Source organism: Stegodyphus dumicola, chromosome X1, assembly GCF_044657685.1.
Source record: "Stegodyphus dumicola isolate Sdum_Otavi_A_Nest chromosome X1, ASM4465768v1".
Taxonomy (NCBI): Eukaryota; Metazoa; Arthropoda; class Arachnida; order Araneae; family Eresidae; genus Stegodyphus; species Stegodyphus dumicola.
In genome coordinates this window covers 239,860,140-239,883,636 of record NC_140780.1, presented here as the reverse complement: position 1 = coordinate 239,883,636, position 23,497 = coordinate 239,860,140, and the positions used below count along the sequence as shown (strand labels likewise).

Here is a 23,497-nt window from a genome sequence, read left to right as displayed (position 1 = left end):
TGCCAATTTTTTCCTTTTAGTTCTTGTAGCTACATAGCTACAGAATTCGCGGTAACTGCGTTTGTAAATTGGTAACAGAGCCTTGCGTTGCTTTAGAATATTGCATATTTTCGTAAGTTTTTTAGGAATTATTTTGACATTTTTCTAGCAATATTCTGAAAAGGAAAAGAGATCTGACTGAAGAAGAAATACAAAAACTTCTTCAGGAGCTTGTTGATGAAATATACAGTCAAAAGTCGTTAATCCGGACTCGTCGGGACTTCGGCGATTCCGGATTATAGATCATCAGTTTAAATCGCGTAAGATGGCATGCAGAAATTCTAAAATTAAAAATATGAAACTGTAATTTATGAAATAAAGAACAATTATGATCTAAAGGGTATCAAAATTTACAAAAAAAAGCTTAATATTTATTTGTTTACTTTATTAAACATTTCTTTCAATGTAAGTTGTTTAAGTTGCTTCGTTTTATGTGATAATACTTTCTTTTTAATTCTATAAACAGACATAATTTTTTGTTCACTTAGAAAGTTCCGCTGTTCAAGTCCCGTTAATTGCTGTGCCGAGAATACCGACTAACTTGTCAATCGAAATTTTTTCGTTTTCACTAACCTCTCCGTCACATTCTTCATGTCTTTATCCATTTTTTGCAGCAATTCAACTTTTTGTTTGATGGACATCGAAACATACTTTCGTTTTGTACGATCCTTTGGGAGCTCCAGAATCAAAAATTCTATTTGACATAATCGAAAGTTCAAGTTTACTTTTATAGTATTGCTCTTACAGTCTGCAAAAAATAATAAGCCGGATCCAATTCGAAAATTAAGGAACAACGCAATCATCAACATTAACTGAAATAGATAATTAGATAATTTTAGTTTACACCGTCCGTTATACATAAAACGCGCACGCGAAAACGTATTCTGCACTTGCGCACACGCATATGCGCAGTAGTTAAGGTCTTACGCGCACGCGTAAAACGCCTGTGCGCATGTGCCAACGCGGCGCATGTGCAGAAAGTTTTTAGCTTTGAGGTCCGGATTATGGGTGTCCGAATTAACGACTTTTGACTGTATACACATACATATATCTGTATGTTTATACACTTATTCATAAATCCACATGCAAACACATATATCTAAATGCATATGTGTTCCTGTGTGTGTACATGTACGTGTCTGTATATACGTTATTCCCATTTAAGGGTACACATGCTTTCCGCTTTATGTGCATGTCTGCACTTATACCATATTATATCAGTGCAGACATACATACTACATGGATTTGTAGGTATACGTTTCCATAAACAAATATAAATTTCCACGTACTTGTATACATGTACAAGCACTTTTTCTTACATTCTTAACAGTTCTGTCTTTATTTCCATGTATATCTGTTTTTGCTGAAGTGACCTTCACATACGGAAGTTTACTGTGATGGTACTGTTATTCAGGCAAATCACAAGAACATAAATATAAATTTTGTGTCAAAGAAACAACAGTAGTTTTACAATTTCATTCTGAAACCTGGGAAATGTAAATATACTAAAACTAGTCAATCAGTTTGAAAGGTCATCTCTAGCCATTAGATTCCAGATGTACTGATGTACTCTTATTTTAAAAGGTACTTTTGTATCGGTGTCTATATTTCACGGTCAAATAATTTTGAAGTAAGATGTTCAAAATGGATTAGAGTAGCATTTGTGAAATTTCACTGTCCGTTGAGCTCTGAGAATACAAACAGGATGTAAAAGCTCACAAATAATGTACAAATCATTGTTCTAAGACAACACATGTTCCCCATCTGAATTTCTGAACCTTGACCTTTTAAGTGATTGAATGCCTTTGTTATTCATTAGACATATATCTCAGCAACTATGTTCAAGGACAAATTCCTGGGGCCATACCTTGGGCATTCAGTTATGAAATAGTTTCGATACGACAGCATAATGACCGAAGTGTTAATGAAACCAATGAATAGCTGCCAAATTTCCAATAAAAAAGAGAAAAACAGTTAATTCAACTGTGTCAGTATAGATTTCGCTAGACCTGACAATGAAGATTTTTTTAGTAACTGCAAGTAAAGATACTCCCTAATATATCGTAGAATTTAAAATCCATCATATAAAATATGCCGCTATGGTTGATGTCAAAGCTGCTACAAAGACTGTCTGGAGTTGAAACGAATTGGTTTAAACAATATAGGAAATAAAAAAAATTCACATAAGACTACAATTTCAAGCAGGAGAGAATTTTGCTGACCAGGCACCTGAAATTATCTGGAAATTTCTCTTAATGTGCTAAATTATGTAGCATAATATAAAATAACATAATACAGTATTGAAGACAACAACTAATTATCGTGTAACTTTTGTCCCACAGTTTTTGCAGACACTATGCATAACAAACAGTTTTCCCTTCAATTTGAAAAACTCTTTGCACTAAGAAATTACCTAAATTTTGATGTCCGAGTGAACACGTTCCCTTAGTGATGAGGCTGGGAATTTAATTTTAGACAAATGGAAAAAAAAAAAAAAAAGACAAATGGAATTTACGTTTTGAATTATGGGTCTACATACTAAATAATTTGACATTTTTAATGACTTAAATTCATTCTATTATTAATACTTGAAGAACTGAATTTTAATTAGTAGCACTTATGTAGTTGGACATTGTGGTACTAACAGTCTACAATAAAATAAAATTATTTTTAATTAACCCTGTTATATTCTAATTTGCTGAAAGTTTTTTCCTTAAATAGTATGTTATCAAGCAGATATGTAAAATTAAAGTTTCATTATGCCTATAGAGCATAATTTTAACAGTTCCACTGAACTTTAATTTTAAATCATTTCAATAGCTTTAAGCGTTTGTTTTTTAATTATTCCCTGCATGGAAGAAAGTTCAAATATCTAGCCATATTTGATAATATATACCAAAACAAATTTAAAATTATAAGGACATTTAACCATTAAAAAAAAAAAAAAACTAAGATGAAGACTGGTTAAATTTTAAATTGTCCAAGGAAATAATCAAATAGTTGAAGTATTTTTTGACATAACATTAATATAATGATACCATAGAAATAATTATTGTAAGCACTTAGTAAAGACACATAGTTTTGCAGTCTAATTTAAAATTCAAACCAAAATTTTATAAAAACGAAAGTAACATCCTATAATATAAAGAATGGAATTTTCTTCAACGGAGGTTTACACATTTCACAGTAGTCTCAATCCGGAACAACTGTAATGTGAAATTTTCCCTCAGTGACGAAAAGCATCTTGAAGTCTGGTCACTAATCCCTACACTTCCCTTCCTTTTGCAACATAGATGCACCACTCTGAGAATTCATTAAACTACACACAAGAATCTTTGTAACAAATAGGTGATTTCTCAAAGGGGGGAAAGCATTTGGTTCAAGATTCCCCGTCCTTCAAGGCTTTTACTGCTACCAAAGCCCCGGCCTCAAAAGGTTAAATTTTAAATGAAATTGAATTACAAATAAATGATTAATTATTGTTGCGAACTAATCTACAGTATCCTTTAAATTCTGAGAGCATATGTAAATTAAGTGCAAGTATCAGAATCTATGAATATATAATTCCAATAAATTTTTTAATCCTAAAAATTTATAAAAGTACATAAGTGACTAATTGTTGAGCAGGCAGGAGACAGACTTATCAAGGGTAAGTTGCCTCCAAACCAAACTCTTCAATTATTCAGTTTGTGTTTCATCATCCATATAGGCAAAGGTAAAAGGAAAAATCAAAACCAAATGTTAACAGATAGCATTTAAACACTCAACTTAACCTTATATAAGCACCCTCTATTTATAAAGTTAGAAAAAAAAAAAAAAAAACACTACTTTACATCACTTAGTTTGGCATGCTGCTCCACTCTCCAAAGACAAATATAGTTGGTAAGTTAAATTAAGACTTACTATTTACTTGCCTTTTTAGTATTATTTGTGTATTTTTTTAAATAGTATCTATCTAGTTTCTTTTTGATTCATATGCATAAATTCGTGTCGGGGAAAGTTTTTTGTAGGCGAGAGTTTCTAAATTACTTTGGTTTTCTACTTTATTGACTTTTATTTTAATTCTAGTCTTTACTTGCTAATTTCTCAAAATTCCACTTGTTTAAACTTGTTTAAATTTCTTTTTAGTAATTCACATTTGGTTTTACTTTTGGTTATGATTTTTCCTTTTATTTACCCTTGCTTACATGGATGACAAAACATGGATTGAATAATTGAAGAGTTAGGTTTGGATGCAACTTTCCCTTGATAAGTCTGTCTCCTGCCTGCTCAACAATTATTCACTTATGCTTTTTTATAAGTTTTTAGGATTAAAAAATTTATTGGAATTATATATTCATAGATTTTGATACTTGCACTGGATTTACATATGCTCTCAGAATTTAAATGATATTGTAGATTAGTTAGTTCGCAGCAATAATTAATCATTTATATGTAATTTAATTTCATTTAAAATTTCATTAACTTTAAATTTGCTTTTTATGAATAGAGAATGTTTGTTAAATTCAAATTTCATTTTTTGCAGCAATGCCGCAAGAGAATTATTTAAATTTACTTTATTCTTTTGAAACAATTTAATTTTTTCTTTATATATATATATATATATAAATTTTTGTTTTGATAGTTTTTCTTCATGCAAAACTACCATGAATACTTTTTATTTATTTATTTTTGAAGCTCAGTGAAGAATTTAGATTAAAATTACACAGTTTAGAATCAGGGAAGTGCATAATATGCTCTAGCCCAGGGACGAGCAACCTTTTTAATCAACGGGCCAATTTAAATTTTAAAATTTTTTGGTGGGCCGCACATAAAGTAACACTTATTAATGATCTACAAAACTTTATTTATAATAAACATTAGAATAAAAAATATAAAATTTTAGAAAAAGTAAAGATTTCAAATACAAATTTTAATGCAAAATAAAAACAAACAAGAAAAGAAAAACAAATTTACTTGAAATATTTAATGAGAAATTTGGTACTGTTCTGTCGATACAAGCTGATCAGTATCAGCCGGAATTCATGAGGTAGCTACACGTACTCAGCTTTCTAATCGTGCATCACTCAGTCTTGATCAGTGGTCGTTTTTGATTAATTTCATGGTTGAAAATAATTTTTCGCAAACATACGTACTTCCGAACAGAGACATCATTTGCTTTGCATTTTTCGTCAAAAGCGGAAATTTCTCAGGGCTCACATAAGATTTATCAAAATTTTCGATGTTTACTGAGCAGAATACATTTTTTAAATCGGTATTATTCTGCATGTCAATCACTTCCATTTGAAGGTCTTCGGGAACTGTATCCACATCGATATTAAATGGTGAGGAAAACATTTTCATGAAAACCACTGTCTTCTCAGCTTTGAACATTTGGAATCGTAATTGAAATTCATTGATTAAAATGTCTATATATTGTGCGTATTTTCGAGTAGTAGTAATGTTTTCTTTTTGTATATGTGGAAAGTGAGACACATTATTTTTGACAATAATATTGGGTACTTTTCCGTTTAGCCGGCGCAAATCTCGCCAAGCAGACTTTATTGGCGACAACATACAGTATACACAAAAAAATATTTTAAAAAATGTTAGTTCTAAGAATTCTTTTTTTGAAGGCATAAACATTTTAATATCGCTTAAAATTTTATAAAAAGGCAATAAATAAAGACAATAAATTTGTAAAAAGACATTAATTTAAGAATTTACTATGCTTTCATGGTTCAACATCCTGATTCGCCGGTTCATATCACGTGACTCCAAGCGATCTCATCTCACGTAAACTACTCTACAAAAATCTAATGCTCTCAGTAATTATCTACATTAATTTCAAGTTAAATCTTAATTTGGAACATAAGATTAAATGCAAGAAATATTTCAATTCGTATGAATAGCTTACTTAGAAATTATGTAAAACTGCAGTGCTTTACTTCACTAATGCATTCTCATTAGAATTGAATTTAACCCTTGACTTTACCTTTTCTATATTTTCGGCATCGGATAAACGCTGTGATTGCATCCTAATTGACTTAATTACCGAAAATGGCCTTAGACATGAAACCGAACTATCTGATAAAAATTCTATGCAATTATATGCCAGTATTGAAAAAAGCAATCGATCTGATAAGAAAAAGCTGCACTTCTTTTGAAAATGAGACGTAAAAGGTTACCAGCGAGAATATTTCGTTTGGCATCGGTTGTACCTTTATTGGCGACTTTATCGCCTGCGCCGGCAAAACGGAAAAGTACCTAATATTGCACTCACGCCTCAAGAAACACAAGAATTGCTAAAATTGCTAATTAACAGCTTGCCAGTCTGATTGATTGTATGGCAGAAGCAAACACAAACAAGCACAGACGAGACGCGTTCGTATTTTGCATGTTTGAACAAGTCGCCGACAAGTTAGTAACTCTTCATAAGAAATTGTTTCGGTTAAGTATGTACTACCATTTTATAATTATTTTTATAACAATATATTGATGGGAGAAAGTTGATAAAATAAATTAAATTTTAGAAATGCTTGGCGAGCTGCATAAAAATGTTTAATGGGCTGTGTGTTGCTCACCCCTGCTCTAGCCCATGCTTTTCAAAATAGCTTGCTTTTTATTCCACATAAATAAGTTAAATTGCAGGAGATATTTCAGTTTCTGTGAACCTTTAGGCTGAAAAGCATTATGCCATGCAGAATAAACATGGCCTATGTGTAAAAAAACAAATTCATTACAATGAAAATAAGGCAGGTGTTAATTTACCAATGTATTGGACTATGGTATTAAAAACATGAGGTTTTTTAAGACTAGTGGTGCTTGAAGTGATCTAGCAACTAATTTTTATTGAGCATCATTTCGCCAACGGACAACTTTTACACACAATAAACTTTTTATTAAATGAATGTTCTGCTCTATGAGGACTGTATAAAAACTTCAGTTTTGTGTTTAAGAAAGTGTTTGACATTCTGTGGTGAAATTGTTTCCATGGAATTCTTCACATTATTTTGAGAAAATTTATTAAAGTTAAGCCATCTAGCTGCCTTTTCTGAACATTCTATGTGGCTGACATCCTCAGTTGTTGACATATCAATTTATTGTTGATGATTTATCTAAGCTTGTAGTGTTTTTTAAAAGTATGGCCTGTGATGAATATATGCTGAGAATTTCTTTCAATCTGCCTTTTATTAAGCAATTTCTTTCCAGTTATCAGTGCATAATCATTTTACTATTATTATGAACAAAACTCGTGCAGTATTAAGAACACTGCAGTGCATTGCAGTTTTTTAATCAACTTGTTAACAGTACAAAAAACATTAAAAAATATGTTTGGCATTAGAAATGTCTGGTGGAATCTCCAAAAATTTTTTTTAACTGTTACATTATTGTTATGTTTTGCTACTATACATCTGTGATCCTCATGATCTTGTGTTTCATACATTGCTTGAAACGTAAGATCTTTATTTTCCATGCTGTCTTGTAAAGTGTTGTCTTTTAACACTGCTTAATATTTAATTCATTATATTAAAATTTTAATTCTGTCCATTAAAAAACAAGGAATTTTAAAGCAGTCAAAAATTAAATAATTTAAATATGTTAAATTTTAGTAATGCATCTGCTTGATATTATTTATAATACACGAAAATGATAATTTTTATGAACATTTGCAGCATTATTTTATTTATGTATTTATAATACAGCAGACTTTGTTTTAGTTTTATTAATCATTTAAATTTTGATACTAAATATAATTTGCTTTGTGATCGTATTAATGTGTCTTTTGAAGTTAGAAAATTTGGTGCTGCTTCTACTTCTTTCAGGCCTGCAGGAACTGAAATATGAAGACCTCTGCAAACTTGTTTCTGTTAGCACCTTACATAAAAAATTTTATGCTTAGTAAATTAAGTGTGCCTACTGACTCCTCTTATTCAGTAAGGGATTTGTTGTCAGACATTGGTTAATTTGCAGATTGTGTTTTGATCACTAAATCCCTTACTTAGATGTTGCACATGTGCTTTATTTTAGAGAATCTTCTAGTATTGTGTTCAGAGATGCTAGATGTATCTTTGACGTAATGATAGCACTGTGTATGCAGCTTTTTAAGTTTCAATAAAGATTATATTTTTATCATCACAATTTATTTGAAAGCTTGCATGTGAAACCTGAGAATGTAGTATTACAGTCAAAAGTCGTTAATCCGGACTCGCCGGGACTTCGGCGATTCCGGATTATCGATTTTTCCGGATTATAGATCATCAGTTTAAATCTCGTAAGATGGCATGCAGAAATTCTAAAATTAAAAATATGAAACCGTAATTTATGAAATAAAGAACAATTATGATCTAAAGGGTATCAAAATTTGCAAAAAGAAAAAGCTTAATATTTATTTGTTTACTTTATTAAACATTTCTTTCAATGTAAGTTGTTTAAGTTTTGCTTCGTTTCATGTGATAATACTTTCTCTTTAATTCTATTAAACAGACATAATTTCTTGTTCAGTTACAAAGTTCCGCTGTTCAAGTCCTATAATTGCTGTGTCGAGAACACCGACTAATTTGTCAATCGAAATTTTTTTGTTTTCAATAACCTCTGTCACTTTTCTTCGCTATCGGAAGCGAATTATAATGACGAGGAACTTGTTTTAAATCATATCAAAAACGGAGCATATCGAGATGAAATACTACATTTGGTAAAGAAATTATAAGCCAAATAAAATAAAAACATCTGCGCTGAAGATAAGGATAGTGTTGACAGATCAACTTCCAATTCATTACGTCGCGGCGTTCCCCCCGCCGAGCAGCGTGAAATTGATAAACAGATTTCGGATTTCAAAACATACTTTCGCTTTAGATCCTTTACATATTAACAAATATATATCGGAAATTCTATTTGATATAATCGAAAGTTTAAGCTTACTTTTATAAAATTGCTCTTACAGTCTGCAAAAAATAATAAGCCGGATCCAATTCGAAAATTAAGGAACAACGCAATCATCAACATTAACTGAAATAGATAATTAGATAATTTTAGCTTATACGTCCATTATACATAAAACGCGCACGCGAAAACGTATTCTGCACTTGCGCACACTCATGTGCGCAGTCGTAAAAGGTCTTACGCGCACGCGCAAACGCCTATGCGCATGTGTCAACGCGGCGCATGCGCAGAAAGTTTTTAGTTTTGAGGTCTGGATTATAGATCATTCCGAATTATGGGTGTCCGAATTAACGACTTCTGACTGTATATGCTTTCTGTAGAAAAGCTTTTTTTACTCTTTAGAAATGAAACCTTTAATCTTCTAACTGTTATTACATAAAATTCCACATAGAAAAATTACTAATTCATTACAGACGAAAATTTTTGCCAGTTATTGATGGATCCAATTTCGAACTGGATATATAATGAAAGAAAAATAATCAACAGTACTAAGTGAGAGGGTCATTTCAAAATTAAAACAAAAAGATTACCACTTATACATGACATGAAACTTTAGGATCATATGCCATAATGCTCAGAGGGTTTAATGTGCTAAAAAGATGCTTCTAGCTGTACTAAAATCCTGGCTGTTTGGATGCATGTTAAAATAACATGAATGCACATTTTGAAGTTTAATTTTATCTTCAATCATTTTATGCTTTTCTAATATTTGCTTAATTTTAACCTCCTTATTTCTTGGAATAATGCATTCACAAATTGTATTTCTAATATAATTATTATATATATTAATATAATTATTATTTGTGTGATGTATATTTTTAGGATGACGTATTTTGTGTTGAAAATATATTACGTCCCTCTCCATTAAGGCCATGGCTATGTGCTCGTAATGATAAATCAGGCCGTCTTGAAGCAGAATTCCAGTTAGAGAAAGCAAGTTACATTCACTTCATTGATCTTGGTACGTTTTAATTTCAAAATGCTGAAAATTCTCTCAAACAATCATCTCATCAAACTTAATTTGTAAATTGGTGGGGTTTTTTTCCTTCCCCTTTATTTATTTCTTTATTTATTAAATTAGGAAATTTTGGCAGCAGCACAGTTGAAATCCAAGTAAGTAGATCATCTTTTGGAGAACATGGAGAGTATATTAGCTTTCTACCAGCTGTAACCTTGCTGTCTTTGGCTAAGGTAAAGGAAGGCGAAGAACGACATGCTGTCTATATGTTCAATGAATGTAAGTAAAATTAAATGCTGCACATAATATATTTTTTTAAGTAAAAAGGCTGAGGAAAAGAAATTAAAAGGCTTAGAAATGTCTCGTTGAGTGATAAAGATTTCAACTTGGATCACAAGATTAATTTTTTTTCATATTATTTATTAGAATTGGCTCACGTGTTTGCTAAAGGTAGTCAATGTATGGTTTTAATTTTGAACTGTAATCTGCAAGAGATATCTCACAATAATACATTTTTAACTTTCATTATTTAATTTTTAAAATTATATGTGTAATAATTATGTGTATAATAATTTTAAAACATTTTCTAATTGTGTGCTAAATTATTAATATGATAAACAAAAGACAAATCGTTTAATTTCTGTGGCAATGCTATTTATAAAACAGCAGTTGTCAGGAAAACAGCAAAGACGAGTATTTTACTGATATATTGCATTATCAATGTAACTCGAATCTTACTAAATGACTGTTCATAAATATTTATAGTACAGTGAAACCTTTGTTAATGAACTTAAATAGTTCTTGAAGATAGTTCATGACCCACAATATTCATAAACTAAAAAAAAATTTCTGATAGGATTTAATGTAAAGTAAGTTGATCCCTTTTGTGGATCCCATATGATTGCTTCGAAAAGAGTATTTTGTATGTAAATTCATGATGCAAAACCAGTTGAATTCATTAAATCTAACACATACACACTATTAAAGATATAAAAAATAAGATAATTTGAGTTAAATTGTACCAAACATGTACAAAGGAAAGTTGATGATATAAATAGAAAATGTTAAAGAAGCTAAAGGTACAAAATGTTTTTGTTTGAAACAAATCTTGTTCCATAAAAATATCAGGTAGCTTTTGTTCTTCTGGTGCATTTTTGCATTTTCTCTTTCTCTTGACATCTCTCGCCTCTACTCGAGAATGAATTGGCCTTGACGCATTCGACTTTTAAAATGTTCCTTAAGCAAGACATGGCATTGTCAAATTATTTCAAATATTTATGCTACGACTTACTACTCCTTTATCAGGGTGATAATGTTATATGAACCTTTGCATTTTTATCCCATTTTGTACAAATTTCACAAATCAGGTAACTAAAAATCTTCTGAAAACATTTTCTCTGCTGCATTTTGGAATATCATTTGTTTGTCAGTTTACTTTTCTCAAGATATTGTTTGTCATCCAAGAAATTTTTTGTGGAAAATATGTTCGTGATTGAAGGTTTCACTTTACCTTTAGCATCATCATCCCATTTTTTGTGAGGTTCAACTTGTATTTTAAAAAATGCGATGATCCAGTTTGTGTTTTAATTTAAGACTGGGTTGTGGTCTACATACATTGGTTCCCATGATAATATCAAGTGACTAAATTTGTCTTTTAGTGAAAAATGTTAGTGAGCTGACAGTTTATTTTCAAGCCTTTGTACTGTATCCACTTTATAATACATCAGACTGACTATTCAGGCAAATGCTTACATTGAAAGTTCATGAAAAAAAAAAGTTTTGTTTAAAAAAATTGAAAAATTTTCATAATTTTTTGGTTAATAATTTTTTAATATTATGTTATTAAAATTTGAGTGTTGTATCTTAAAGTTCTTGATGGCCCAGTACATATCTTTTGTACAATCCTGGTTTTTCCCCATAAGTGTTACAATAACCACTTTTTTAGCAACTCCCACTTTGCTGCCATGTGTAGAACATGCATGATTGTTCATTATATCTTTTTGCATTGTATAAAGCTTTATTTTTTCCAAACAGAATCAAATAATATACATCTTTAATTCTAATATGCATCTTTTGGAATGTATTTTCTAGTTGATGCTGTTTTAATGTTGTAGAATTTTCGAGCATAATAATATTGAAGTAATCTACTTTTTATAATTTGTAATTAAAATAGATATGCCATTTTTGTTAATATTTTGTTAATATTAAGTTGATTATTAAAATATACAGTGGATGGACAAAAATATGGAAACACCTTGTGAAATGCATGTTTGAAAAGAAAGATTGATTTTAATGAAATATATAGGTGGCGCTGGCGTTTTTGACTACTGATGCCACTTATACAACTTCGTAAATGTGCTAAACAGTTCAGTTGTTGTCAGAGTAATGTTATATGAGGTTGTCATTGCATTATGTCAGAGTTAACAGACTTCGAACGTGGGCAAATTGTTGGAGCACGTATGGTAGGTGCTTCCGTAAGCAAGGTAGCCGAGGTGTTTAGTGTTTCAAGAGGTACTGTATCGAAGATTTATTCCGCATATTTGAAAAGCGGAAAAACATCATCTGCTAAATTACGGCGCGGACGAAAGTGTGTCCTGAGTGATCGTGACAGACGATCATTAAGGGCAATTGTGACGAAAAATAAGAAGACCACAGTTGCAAAAGTTACTGCGGAAATGAATGTTGTGTTACCGAACCCTGTGAGTACCAAAACAATTAGAAGGGAGCTTTATAAACAGGGAATTGCTGGCCGTGCTGCAATTGAGAAGCCACTCATCAGTGATGCTAATGCCCGTAACAGGAAAAGGTGGTGTTTAAGTCATAAAGCCTGGACTATAGAGCAGTGGAAGCGAGTAATATGGTCTGACGAGTCTTCTTTCACATTGTTTCCCACTTCTGGCCGAGTTTACGTCTGGAGAACGCCATCTCAAGCCTATAATACAGACTGCTTGTTGCCAAGAGTGAAACATGGCGGGGTTTCTGTTATGGTTTGGGTAGCCATATCGTGGTTCTCTGCTAGCCCCATGATAACTGTATCAGGACACATGACTGCCAAGACTTATGTGAACATTTTGGCAGATCAAGTTCATCCCATGGTACAAACTTTGTTCCCCGATGGTGTCTTCCAAGACGACAAAGCTCCTGTTCACACAGCTCACATTGTCCAAGACTGGTTTTCTGAGCACGAGGAGGAGTTGTCCCATCTCCCCTGGCCACCACAGTCACCAGACCTGAATATTATCGAACCTTTGTGGTCTACATTATAACGGAAAGTGCATTCTCGTTATCCACTGCCAACATCGTTATCTGAACTTGCCACCGTTTTGCAGGAAGAATGGTATAATATTCCCTTGGTAAACATACAGGAACTGTATTTATCCATTCCGAGAAGACTGCAAGCTGTTTTGGATGCCAACGGGTTTCCTACACCATATTAAGCAAAGAAACATGTTTTTTTCAAGGTGTTTCCATAATTGTGTCCAACCCCTGTATTTGCTATATTATCATTTTGTTTTTGTCAAATGTCTCGCTCTCCCCTCGTTCATGAACACCACCAAAAGGGGGCCTTATCACAGAAGTGCCTGCGCCCTTATACAGGGTGGCCAGTGTCAGAAAGGTGGAAACCTTTATCAGAATGCCATGAAATAAAGATACCCAACCCGTAAGATAGTTTCTAATTTGAAAAAAGCAACTTTTGTAAGGAAGGGTACTGGCACTTTTATGCCTGAGCACTGCTAGGCAAGTGCAGTTTTTGTTTGTATTACCAATTCATTAAACAGGGAGGGAAATAAAATTTTCACACCTTTATGCAAATTCATTTCACTTGCAGAAAGGTGGTGGCACGTTTATGAAAAATGGAAACTGTATAAAGGTATCCACACCTTTATAAAACCTAGACTTTCACAAATGTACTGAAACCTTTGTGTTAGATGCAGTGAACCAAAATAATGTTTCGTGCTGTTCTTAGAAGGAGGCTTATGTAGCATTCAACGTACCTGAATGTTTTAGAATTTCAAAAACTTTTCCTCGATACCTTTATAAAACCTAGACTTTCACAAATGTACTGAAACCTTTGTGTTAGATGCAGTGAACCAGAATAATGTTTCGTGCTGTTCTTAGAAGGAGGCTTATGTAGCATTCAACGTACCTGAATGTTTTAGAATTTCAAAAACTTTTCCTCATCCCTTTCTAAAAAATTAAGCTGATAGGAGATTAGTAGCCACTGGAAAGCATGTACAGGACACTGTTGCCAAATAGTCTGATTTAGTGCCATTAATGGATAGATGTGATATCACGATACAGTCATAAGATTTTCATCTTGGTGTTATATATCCTTGATATATTCACCAGCATTATATACAACCTGTTGCCAGTATCATGTAAGTCATATTAAATTTTTAGCAGCACCAGTTCTTTTGAGGGTATGCATGGAGTAGTATATTGCCAAGTGAGTCTCTGGAGCAATTCAGAAACAAATGGCTGTTAGTGTTCTCTTTTCTTAGGAATCAAATCAAAATCCCTTGGGTTTAATTTCTGGTAGCGTGATGGATGATAAAGCACTTTCCAACCCCACAGTGAACAAATTTGCTGCAAGTTATACTGCATGTTCTCATCACCTCAGTCACAGTTCGTGATTCTGATGTACTTATCATAAAGTATTGATATTTCATTCACACTGCTGGGGTTCTGATGAACTTTTGATTTTTCTAGTGAACCATAATGCCATTTGTTAGATTGGTGTTTCGATTTTTGCTTGCACTGTCTGGCCTGGGTCACATTTAGCTTAATGCTACAACATTAGAAAGTCTGTTCTTCACATTTATTAAAGCTTCAGGAGGGTTTAAGCAGTGTCATGTTGTAACCATTTATGTATTTCGTTCAAAAAGGGCAGAACTTTTTACAGTGCATTTTTTCTCATGGCTCTATGTTCCTACAGAATATAACTACAGTTTTATGGAATGATCTTGTTTCTTGGCCTAACTTAAGAATCGTCTAGTGCCACAGTTCTCTAAGATAATGCAGTTTCCCCACATGCCTAGTGGAGTCCTTGATGGCGCTGTTGTGCTGTACAGCTGTATTCCATCTTTATTGAATTTGCTGCTCTTGTTTTAAGAACATATTCACTATAAGTCGGGTTAGATATTGAACTACGAGGTGTAAGTGTTTATAGTATATATACAGCATTACTGCTGCTACTTAAAAGTTCCACCACATGTATATAATCAATTTCTTATTAATTTATTTAGGTTCTATATATATATATATATTATATATGTTGTATTTTTACCCCAGATAATTTCAACAAAGCTGCACTTAAAGAAAAATGGGACCGAATCAAAGTAGTGTGTTGCCAGCCTTTCAACAAAAAATTTCAGTTTGGACTTAGATTCCTAAGTCTACGAAATAAAACATCATCTTTGAAATCAGCGGCACCTGAAGATGCTTCATCTGGTGATCAAAATGAAAAGTAAATCTGAAATTTTTTGCTACATTATTATTTACATAAGAAAGCATGGGCTTTATGTTAGTATGTAACATTAATATTTTGAATTATGTTAATTTGGTATATGTGTTTCTCAAACTTATCATGTCCTACTTGTAGAAAATTTAATAAAGTAACTATAGAAAATTTTTAATTCCAAGATCTGGAAATCTTTCGACAATTTTTTTTAAAGCATTGTAACATTGATAAATTTCATTAAAATAAAATATTTTTATTTCTTGCTTTTATATTATAAAGTTTCATTTTATCAACTTATTATATTATACAATATTTTGAATCTGAAAAATAAGGTATAATGCTATAAAGTACAAGTTAGGAATCAGTTCTTGGCAAAAGCAAAATTAACTGTGTAATTAAAAATGTCATTCCCATGTAATTGTATCAGACTGTTCTGAATTCTCAGAATATGCATTATTTTTCTCTATAAAATAAATTTTTCACTTCCTTCCCTTCCTTTTTTCAAAATATTTGTGTCTTTTTGATGCTACAAAATTGGTAGAGATACTTTTTCTTTAGGATGTTGGACATTGCAGCTTGAAAAGTTTAGAAGGATTTGAAGGCAAGATTTATCGACCCACAATTCTAGAAGATTAAAGAAATATGTGACAAAATGAAAAATGTCTCCTTGGTATTAACACATAATGGATGTATTTTGCAGAAAGTTTGCGATGAATATCTTGCTTTTTGGAGAACACATCTGGAAGAACAATGAAAACAATATTTGAATGTTCTACTTCTGATACCAGAATTTTTTTCTTAACATGTTTATCTTCCATTTATTTTCTCTACTTTTCATTAGACACAAGCGTGGAAAATATCAGAAATGCTTCTTATCTTATCTCATGGACAGGCATTATAGAAAGGAATTTTTCTATCAATAAAGAAATTGAAAACTGACAACTTAAAAGATTCTTCTAATATTAAGTTTAATACATCATACACAGAGCTGGCGCTAGGCATTCTACCTGATGCAGTCTTTGTTGATCCTAAATTCTGCTGGTGCCTTTCTAAATTCAGCTTTAAATGCCTGCTCTAAATTCTAAACGTTTTGCCATTTCAAGATTTTGTAGCTTGGTGTGTCACTAAATCCAAAATATTCTGCCACACCAGCTCTGTAGGTCCTTTCCATATAAATTTCATATTCCTTCATTCAGAAGGTTCATATTTCTTCATTCAGTTCATATTAATAATAAAATAAAATTAGCAGCTTTTTCTATACATTCTAGGTGCATTTAGGTTTTTTTTTTTTTTTTTTTTTTTTTTTTTTTTTTTTTATAATAATAATAATTTTAATTAAATCCAAAAATCCTAAAATGAAAAGGAAATGTGTTGAAGAAAGAAACTGAATACATAAGGAAAATTATTCTTCAAAGATATATATAGTTATTATTATGTAAATTACTCAGTTGTTTATGATTTCAGCCTTTACTATAATTTCCCATTTCTATTTCCTCATATGATAGAGTTACTGAGCCAGCGCCAGCATAAATTAAATTGTATAGTCTTTGACCACTTAGTTCACATTTTTAGTTTTTTCTTGTTTTGATTGCTCTTGTTTAATGACATCACCACGAGCTGCGATTGATTTTGTTAGCATCAGAACATGCCTTTATGTTCTAAGATTTTTTAAATAAGAGGGTTATCTAATGCCTAATTTAATTACTTGTAAATAACTGCTTACCTTTTGGCCTCTGCTTCAGCTAAACGAGAGGCACCTTAGTTGTCCTCACGGGTGTCAATCGGCTGGTCACTAGTCCTTGTGTCAGTGGCTTGGGGTCAAGCTCTCGGGAGTACCTGCATTCGAGAAAGCCGACTGTGAGGCTTCAGTTTGCGTATAGGTTCAGCTAGCCCTAACACAGGAATCTGTGTTCCCTTGTTGGGCTCCATGGTGGGCGGGGCCGTCGGACCCGAATTTTTTTCTCTTTCAATCATGGCTTCTCTTTTTATCCTTAAAAAACCCGAGTTGAATGAAACCAAACAAGATATCAAAATTGTCGACAAATCTATCAATAAGAAGACCTGTACAGATGCAAATGCCAAAGATATTGAAATTGTTGACGAAACGATTAGCAAGAAGATCCGTACCAATTCAAATGCCAAGGAAACTTCTGAAAATCCTCGCTTCCTTGTTGTCTCTAGTCCTTCTGGTGAACTGCAAAAGATGTCTCCTTTTCTCGTAAGCAAATACATTCAATCATGCATAGGTGAGCCAAAGAACATAAAGCGTCTCCGTTCTGGAGACCTGCTTATTGATACCATATCGACCACCCAGTCTGCTTCTCTTTCTCGACAAACCAAACTTGGAGAAATATCTATAACTGTGTCAGCACACAAAACACTTAATTCTTGTAGAGGTGTGATCTCTGAGATCGACCTTCTGTGTGTTTCAGAAGAAAAGTTCGTCTCCGAGTTAGCTGACCAAAATGTCTGTGGTGCTAGGTGGATCAAGATGCGAAAGGAAGGTAAGTTGATTGACACGAAACATGTGATCCTTACCTTCAACATGCCTGTTCTGCTTAAGAATATTAAGGCCGGATACTTAAATTGTCCTGTAAGACCTTTTATTCCTAACCCTTTGCGATGTTTCCAATGCCAGCGTTTCGGCCATTCTAAGATGTCTTGTCGTGGCAGCCTCACATGCGCCTGATGCTCACAGATTGGCCATGATTCTGAAAATTGTACCGCTGCACCTTCATGTATAAATTGCAAGGGTCAGCACCCAGCATTTTCACGCCTGTGCCCAAAATGGAAATCCGAAAAAGAAGTGCAGACTGCAAAAGTTACCAGGAACATCTCGTATGCTGAAGCCAGAAAACTAGTTCAAAGCACACAGCTCCAACAAAACAAATCATATGCCAGTGCCCTTAAAACAGCATGTAGCATTGTCACCCAAACATCAATATGCACGCAGACTGTACCAAATAAAACCCAACCGACCACATCCAACAAGAAAACGGAAAATTCAACTCATTTAATACAAAATAAAGAAACAGTCATTCAAAGTAAACCCAAAACTGCCACTAAAAAGTATCAAATAAAAATAGAAGTTCCAGCAATAGCTCTTTTGATGAAATGATTTCAGACAGTATGGAAGTAGAAGAGGGTCTAGAAGTTCCCAGGCATCTACTTCCACGAAAAACCAAACAAGAGCACAGAAAGAACAAAACCAATCATAATGGCCACCCTCGTCTCATGAAACTGTCGCGGTTTCCACCGAAATTTGCTCAACATCAAAGCCATAATTAATGCTTATCATCCTGTATGCTTCGCAATACAGGAAACAAATCTAAAACCAGAACAACAGGCAAACCTTCGGAGGTTTTCTTTCGTCAGGAAAGATAACCTTGCAGGTGAGCTTGCCAGTTTAAGTGTAGGTCTCCTCACCTCACTGGATTATCCCTCAAATGTGCTTTCTTTGACGACATCCCTCCAAGTTGTCGCTACTCAAACAAATTTTGATATTGTTGTTACAGTCGTTTCTCTGTATTTGCCTCCAAATGAGCATATTGATCAGCAAGATTTAAATGGTCTTATAAAGCAGCTGCCTGAGCCTTTCATCATAATAGGTAATTTTAACGGCCATAGTCCGCTCTGGAGTAGTAAAGATACAAATTGCCGAGGAAGACAAATTGAGCGATTGATTGAAGATCATAGCCTTTGTCTCCTGAATAATGGGCAGGATACTTACTTCCATGAGCCTTCAAAGACATTCCATGCTCTCAACCTTGCCATCTGTTCACCATCTCTGTTGCTTTTTTGCACTTTTAATGTGGGAAATGATCTTTACAACAGTGATCATTATCCCATTTTTGTGTCTCTTGCACAAAGAAGAGCAAACCCCATGACGAGACTCCCTCGGTTTATACTGGACAGGGCAGACTGGGAACTCTTCCATTGCAGAGCTCACAGATCAAATGGTAGAAGATGGGCATATCGATGACGTTGTTGAAGCTGTTACTAATACTATTATTCAAGCAGCTATGCTTTCCATTCCTAGAACATCAGGAAAACTACTAAAATATTCAAAACCATGGTGGACCATGGCGACTGTCATGAAGCACTGAAAAAACAGAAAAAAGTATGGGGTATTTTTCGTAGATATCCTACTCTGCGAAACCTCATAGCATTTAAAAGAGCCAAAGCAAATGCACGAAAAGTAAGGAGGCAGAGCCAAAGGAATTCTTGGATTTCATATGTGTCGTCAATAACATCCTCCGTGCCTAGTAAGCAGGTTTGGGAAAGAGTTCGAAAAGCATGCGGCATATATAAAGACCCACTCACTTTCCTTTTTGGAAAAAGATGTCCGAGTGATTAGCTCCATAGAAAAAATTGCGAATACTATTGGTGAGGCATTTGCTGCCGTTTCTTCCAGCAGAAACTATTCACCTGCATTTCTCTCTATGAAGCATCACTCTGAAATAAATCCCATCGCATTCAACTCTTCCAAATCTGAGCCTTACAATAGAGACTTTATTATGCTTGAATTAAGGAGTGCTTTATTGCAGACACAGGTCTTGTCCGGGTCTTGATGGCGTGAATTACAAAATGCTAAAGCATCTGTCCTATGAGTCACTGACTGCCCTTCTCACTCTTTACAATAGAGTGTGGAAGGAGCGTACTTTTCCCAGTGCATGGAGGAGAGCTGTTGTCTTTCCTATTGCTAAGCCAGGGAAAGATCCAAGAAATCCCTCCAACTATCGGCCAATTGCCCTTACGAGTTGCCTATGCAAACTGTTTGAAAAGATGGTAAACAGCCGCCTAGTCTACTTCTTGGAAAAGAATAATATTATATCGCCTTATCAAAGCGGTTTTCGAAAGGGAAGAACGACCGTAGATAATATGCTTCTTTTAGAGACATCTATTCGAAAAGCTTTTCTCGAAAGAAGTCACCTTGTCTCAATATTCTTTGACATTGAGAAAGCTTATGATAAGGCATGGAGATATGGTATACTTCGCGATCTCCACGAGAGTGGCTTGTGCGGCAACCTACCAATTTTTATTCAGAATTTCTTGTACAATAGAACTTTTCAAGTAAGGATTGGCTCTGCTTTATCGAATGGTTTTGAACAGGAAGAGGGTGTGCCTCAAGGCTGTGTGCTTAGTGTAACGCTGTTCAGCCTAAAAATAAACTCTGTATTAAAAGAACTTCCTCCCACCATCTTGGGATCTCTATATGTAGATGATTTACAGATTAGCTGTCGAGGGGCAGACATGAGATACATAGAGAGGCAATTGCAGATGGCTCTGAATAAGATCCAGGAATGGTGAAACAAACAGGGATTTACTTTTTCAAAACAGAAAACTGTGTGTATGCACTTTTGTAGGAAGCATGGTCTCCATCCTGAACCTGAGGTATATCTGAATGGTACAATTATTCCAGTTGCGCCTGAAGTAAAATTTTTAGGAATGACGTTCGATCGAAAATTGACTTTCCTTTCTCATGTTTTAAACCTGAGAAAGAAGTGTCTAAAAACACTAAATATTTTAAAAGTGTTGGCGAGCACCTCCTGGGGTGCAGAGCGTTGCTCCATGCTTCGCATATACAGAGTGCTTATCTGCTCTAGACTGGACTATAGCTCAGTTGTTTATGGATCCGCTTGCTCATCTGTTTTGTTAAAACTGGATCCTGTTCACCATCAAGCTCTGCGGATTTGTTCAGGAGCTTTCAGGACTTCTCCTGTCCAGAGCCTATATGTTGACTCTAACGAACCATCACTTTATCTGAGGCGTGAGCAATTGTCCCTTTTGCAATATTTTAATATTCTATCTCAACCTGAACATCCTAATAAGCTGTGCTTACTTGATAATGAGTGTAATACATTATTTGAAACACGTCCATCCTGTATTCCTACCTTTCCTTTAAGAGTTCGCCCTATCATTGAGGAACATTCCCTCTCTGATATGTGCCCCCAAGCAGTACAGAACTTTGAAATCCCACCTTGGGAAAATTTACGGTTTCAGCTTCTTGATGTTTTCAAACATCACGTGAAGGCAAGCACTAACGAGATCGTATACAGACGACTCTTCGCTGAGCACAGGCACAAATATAGCAGTTATCTTCCAATCTATACAGATGGATCCAAGTCAAAAGATCATGTTGGGATGGCATTTGTAATTGAAGATCACATGGAGGGCAGACGCTTGTACCGTGATTTCTCTGTCTTAACATCTGAACTAACTGCGATATATTATAGTCTCTTGTACATCTCAAGGCTCTGCCACAAAAAGTTTATAATTTATACAGACTCGTATAGTGCGCTTAAATCATTAGAAGCTTTTTCTAACACTCAAATCCAGTAATAGTGGATATTCTTAAGTTACATATAAACTTAACAGGTCGTGGATATGAAGTCCTGTACTGGTGGGTTCCCGGGCATGTGGGAATAAAAGGGAATGATCTGGCAGATATCACAGCGAAATGTGCTGTTGAACTGTCCAGTCATCTCATCTCTTTTGCAGACATCTGTTGTGTTGTGAAACAGAAGATCCAAAAAAAAAAAAATGGCAGCAACTTTGGGATGTTCAGCTTCAAAATAAATTAAGACATGTAAAGCCTAGAATTGAGCATTGTGAATTAACCAAAAATCGTAAGGAGGAAGTTCTTTTGACTCGCCTCAGAATTGGCTACACTAGAGTGACACATAACTACCTTTTAAAAGCTGAGAATGAGCCTAAATGTTTAAATTGTAATGTTTGTCTATCTGTCCATCATATTTTAATTGAGTGTCCATGTTTCAATAGTCTTCGTCAGAAATATTTTAATATCTGTGACTTACCTCTTGACCGTTTAATCGGAAGAGAGGTCAGTATTAATTTATTTTATTATTTAAAAGAGACTGGCTTTTATTATCTAATGTAATTTGTTTTGAAGACTGTGTCTTGAATTTTAATGTGTACTTTTAACTTTTTTTTATGTGACTTCATCCTCTAGATTTGGTACATTTGTATACTTGTTTTTAATTATTGTATTTTAATTTCATCATTTGTAATCATCCCTTCTCGTGTTTGGCGCGCTATAATCATCGTTGGTTTTGCGCCATAATCTCTCACTCACTCACTTTCTTCAAATTTGGAAAGTGCATGTTGTTGGTAATAAAACAGTAAATGGAGGAATTTTAATTGCTTTTTTAAGATATAAAATATGTAGCTTGAAATTATTAACTTTAATTTGCCAGTATTCTTTTTTATTCCTCATTTTAATTTCCTGTTTCTGTTTCAAATTGTTTATAATAATTTTTTTGTGCTATGTCTTTCTATTTCATACTTATGTTATCCTCCTGCATTGTGACAGCTCGTATGTAATCAGCAATCCAGAATTTAACGAAGATATCCATGTCTCTATGTACCACTGCTACTGCTGTACCACTCCCGTGTTTTTTTCTACTTTGCCTTACTGCTGGCAATATATTGCTTAGCCTCCCTTAGCCATTCAACGTTCTACGAAATTACGGGATGCATAGTGCCCTCGTAATGATGATGTGTTACTCTATTTATGTGTATCGAGGCTTGCTGTATAACGAAATAAAATTATATGTTTCAATCAATAACCACTATGATGGCTTTTCTTCTCTGTTATGCACCTTATGAATCTACGTCGTATCTATGAAGAGTGATCCAATGAAAAAGTGGGAAACTTAACAATTCCTCGAGCACAGAAAAACCGTTAACAGTGACATGTACTTTGAGACACTGTATAGCCTATGCAAATCCATCAAGAGCAAATGGCGTGGGCTGTTATGTATTCCACAATAGCAAACATCTTCAAGGTCACACAATGTGCAAGGGTCAAGTTCAAGTGGGAGCAGCTTGAGCATCCGCCTTACAGCCCGGACATGTAGCCCTGCAACTTGCATGTATTTGGTATGCCAAAAAAAAAAATAATAATAATAATCAGATGATGATGATTCAATTCAAATGATGATGTGAAAGACAGTGTGGAGGACTGGCTCCTGTCACAGCTTAGGGAATTCTGGGAATAGGGAATCCATCAGCTTGGGCAATGCTTCGCCAATGGGATAGTTGTGCTCAGGCCTCTGGTGATTACTTGTGAATAAAGACTTCAGATATACCCACCG

At 33.9% G+C, this 23,497-nt stretch overlaps 1 protein-coding gene across 3 annotated transcripts in view; it reads left to right on the top strand.

The window, feature by feature from the left end:
* LOC118195556 (uncharacterized) overlaps window positions 1–23,497 on the top strand; it is an 88,338-nt gene that overhangs the window by 20,969 nt on the left and 43,872 nt on the right. For all 3 annotated transcript variants that reach the window (XM_085807245.1, XM_085807244.1, XM_085807246.1), the window contains exons 2-4: window positions 9,784–9,922; window positions 10,043–10,198; window positions 15,212–15,386. In XM_085807245.1, coding sequence (XP_085663371.1) covers window positions 9,784–9,922; window positions 10,043–10,198; window positions 15,212–15,386 — 470 coding nt within the window. The remainder of the gene's footprint in view (window positions 1–9,783; window positions 9,923–10,042; window positions 10,199–15,211; window positions 15,387–23,497) is intronic.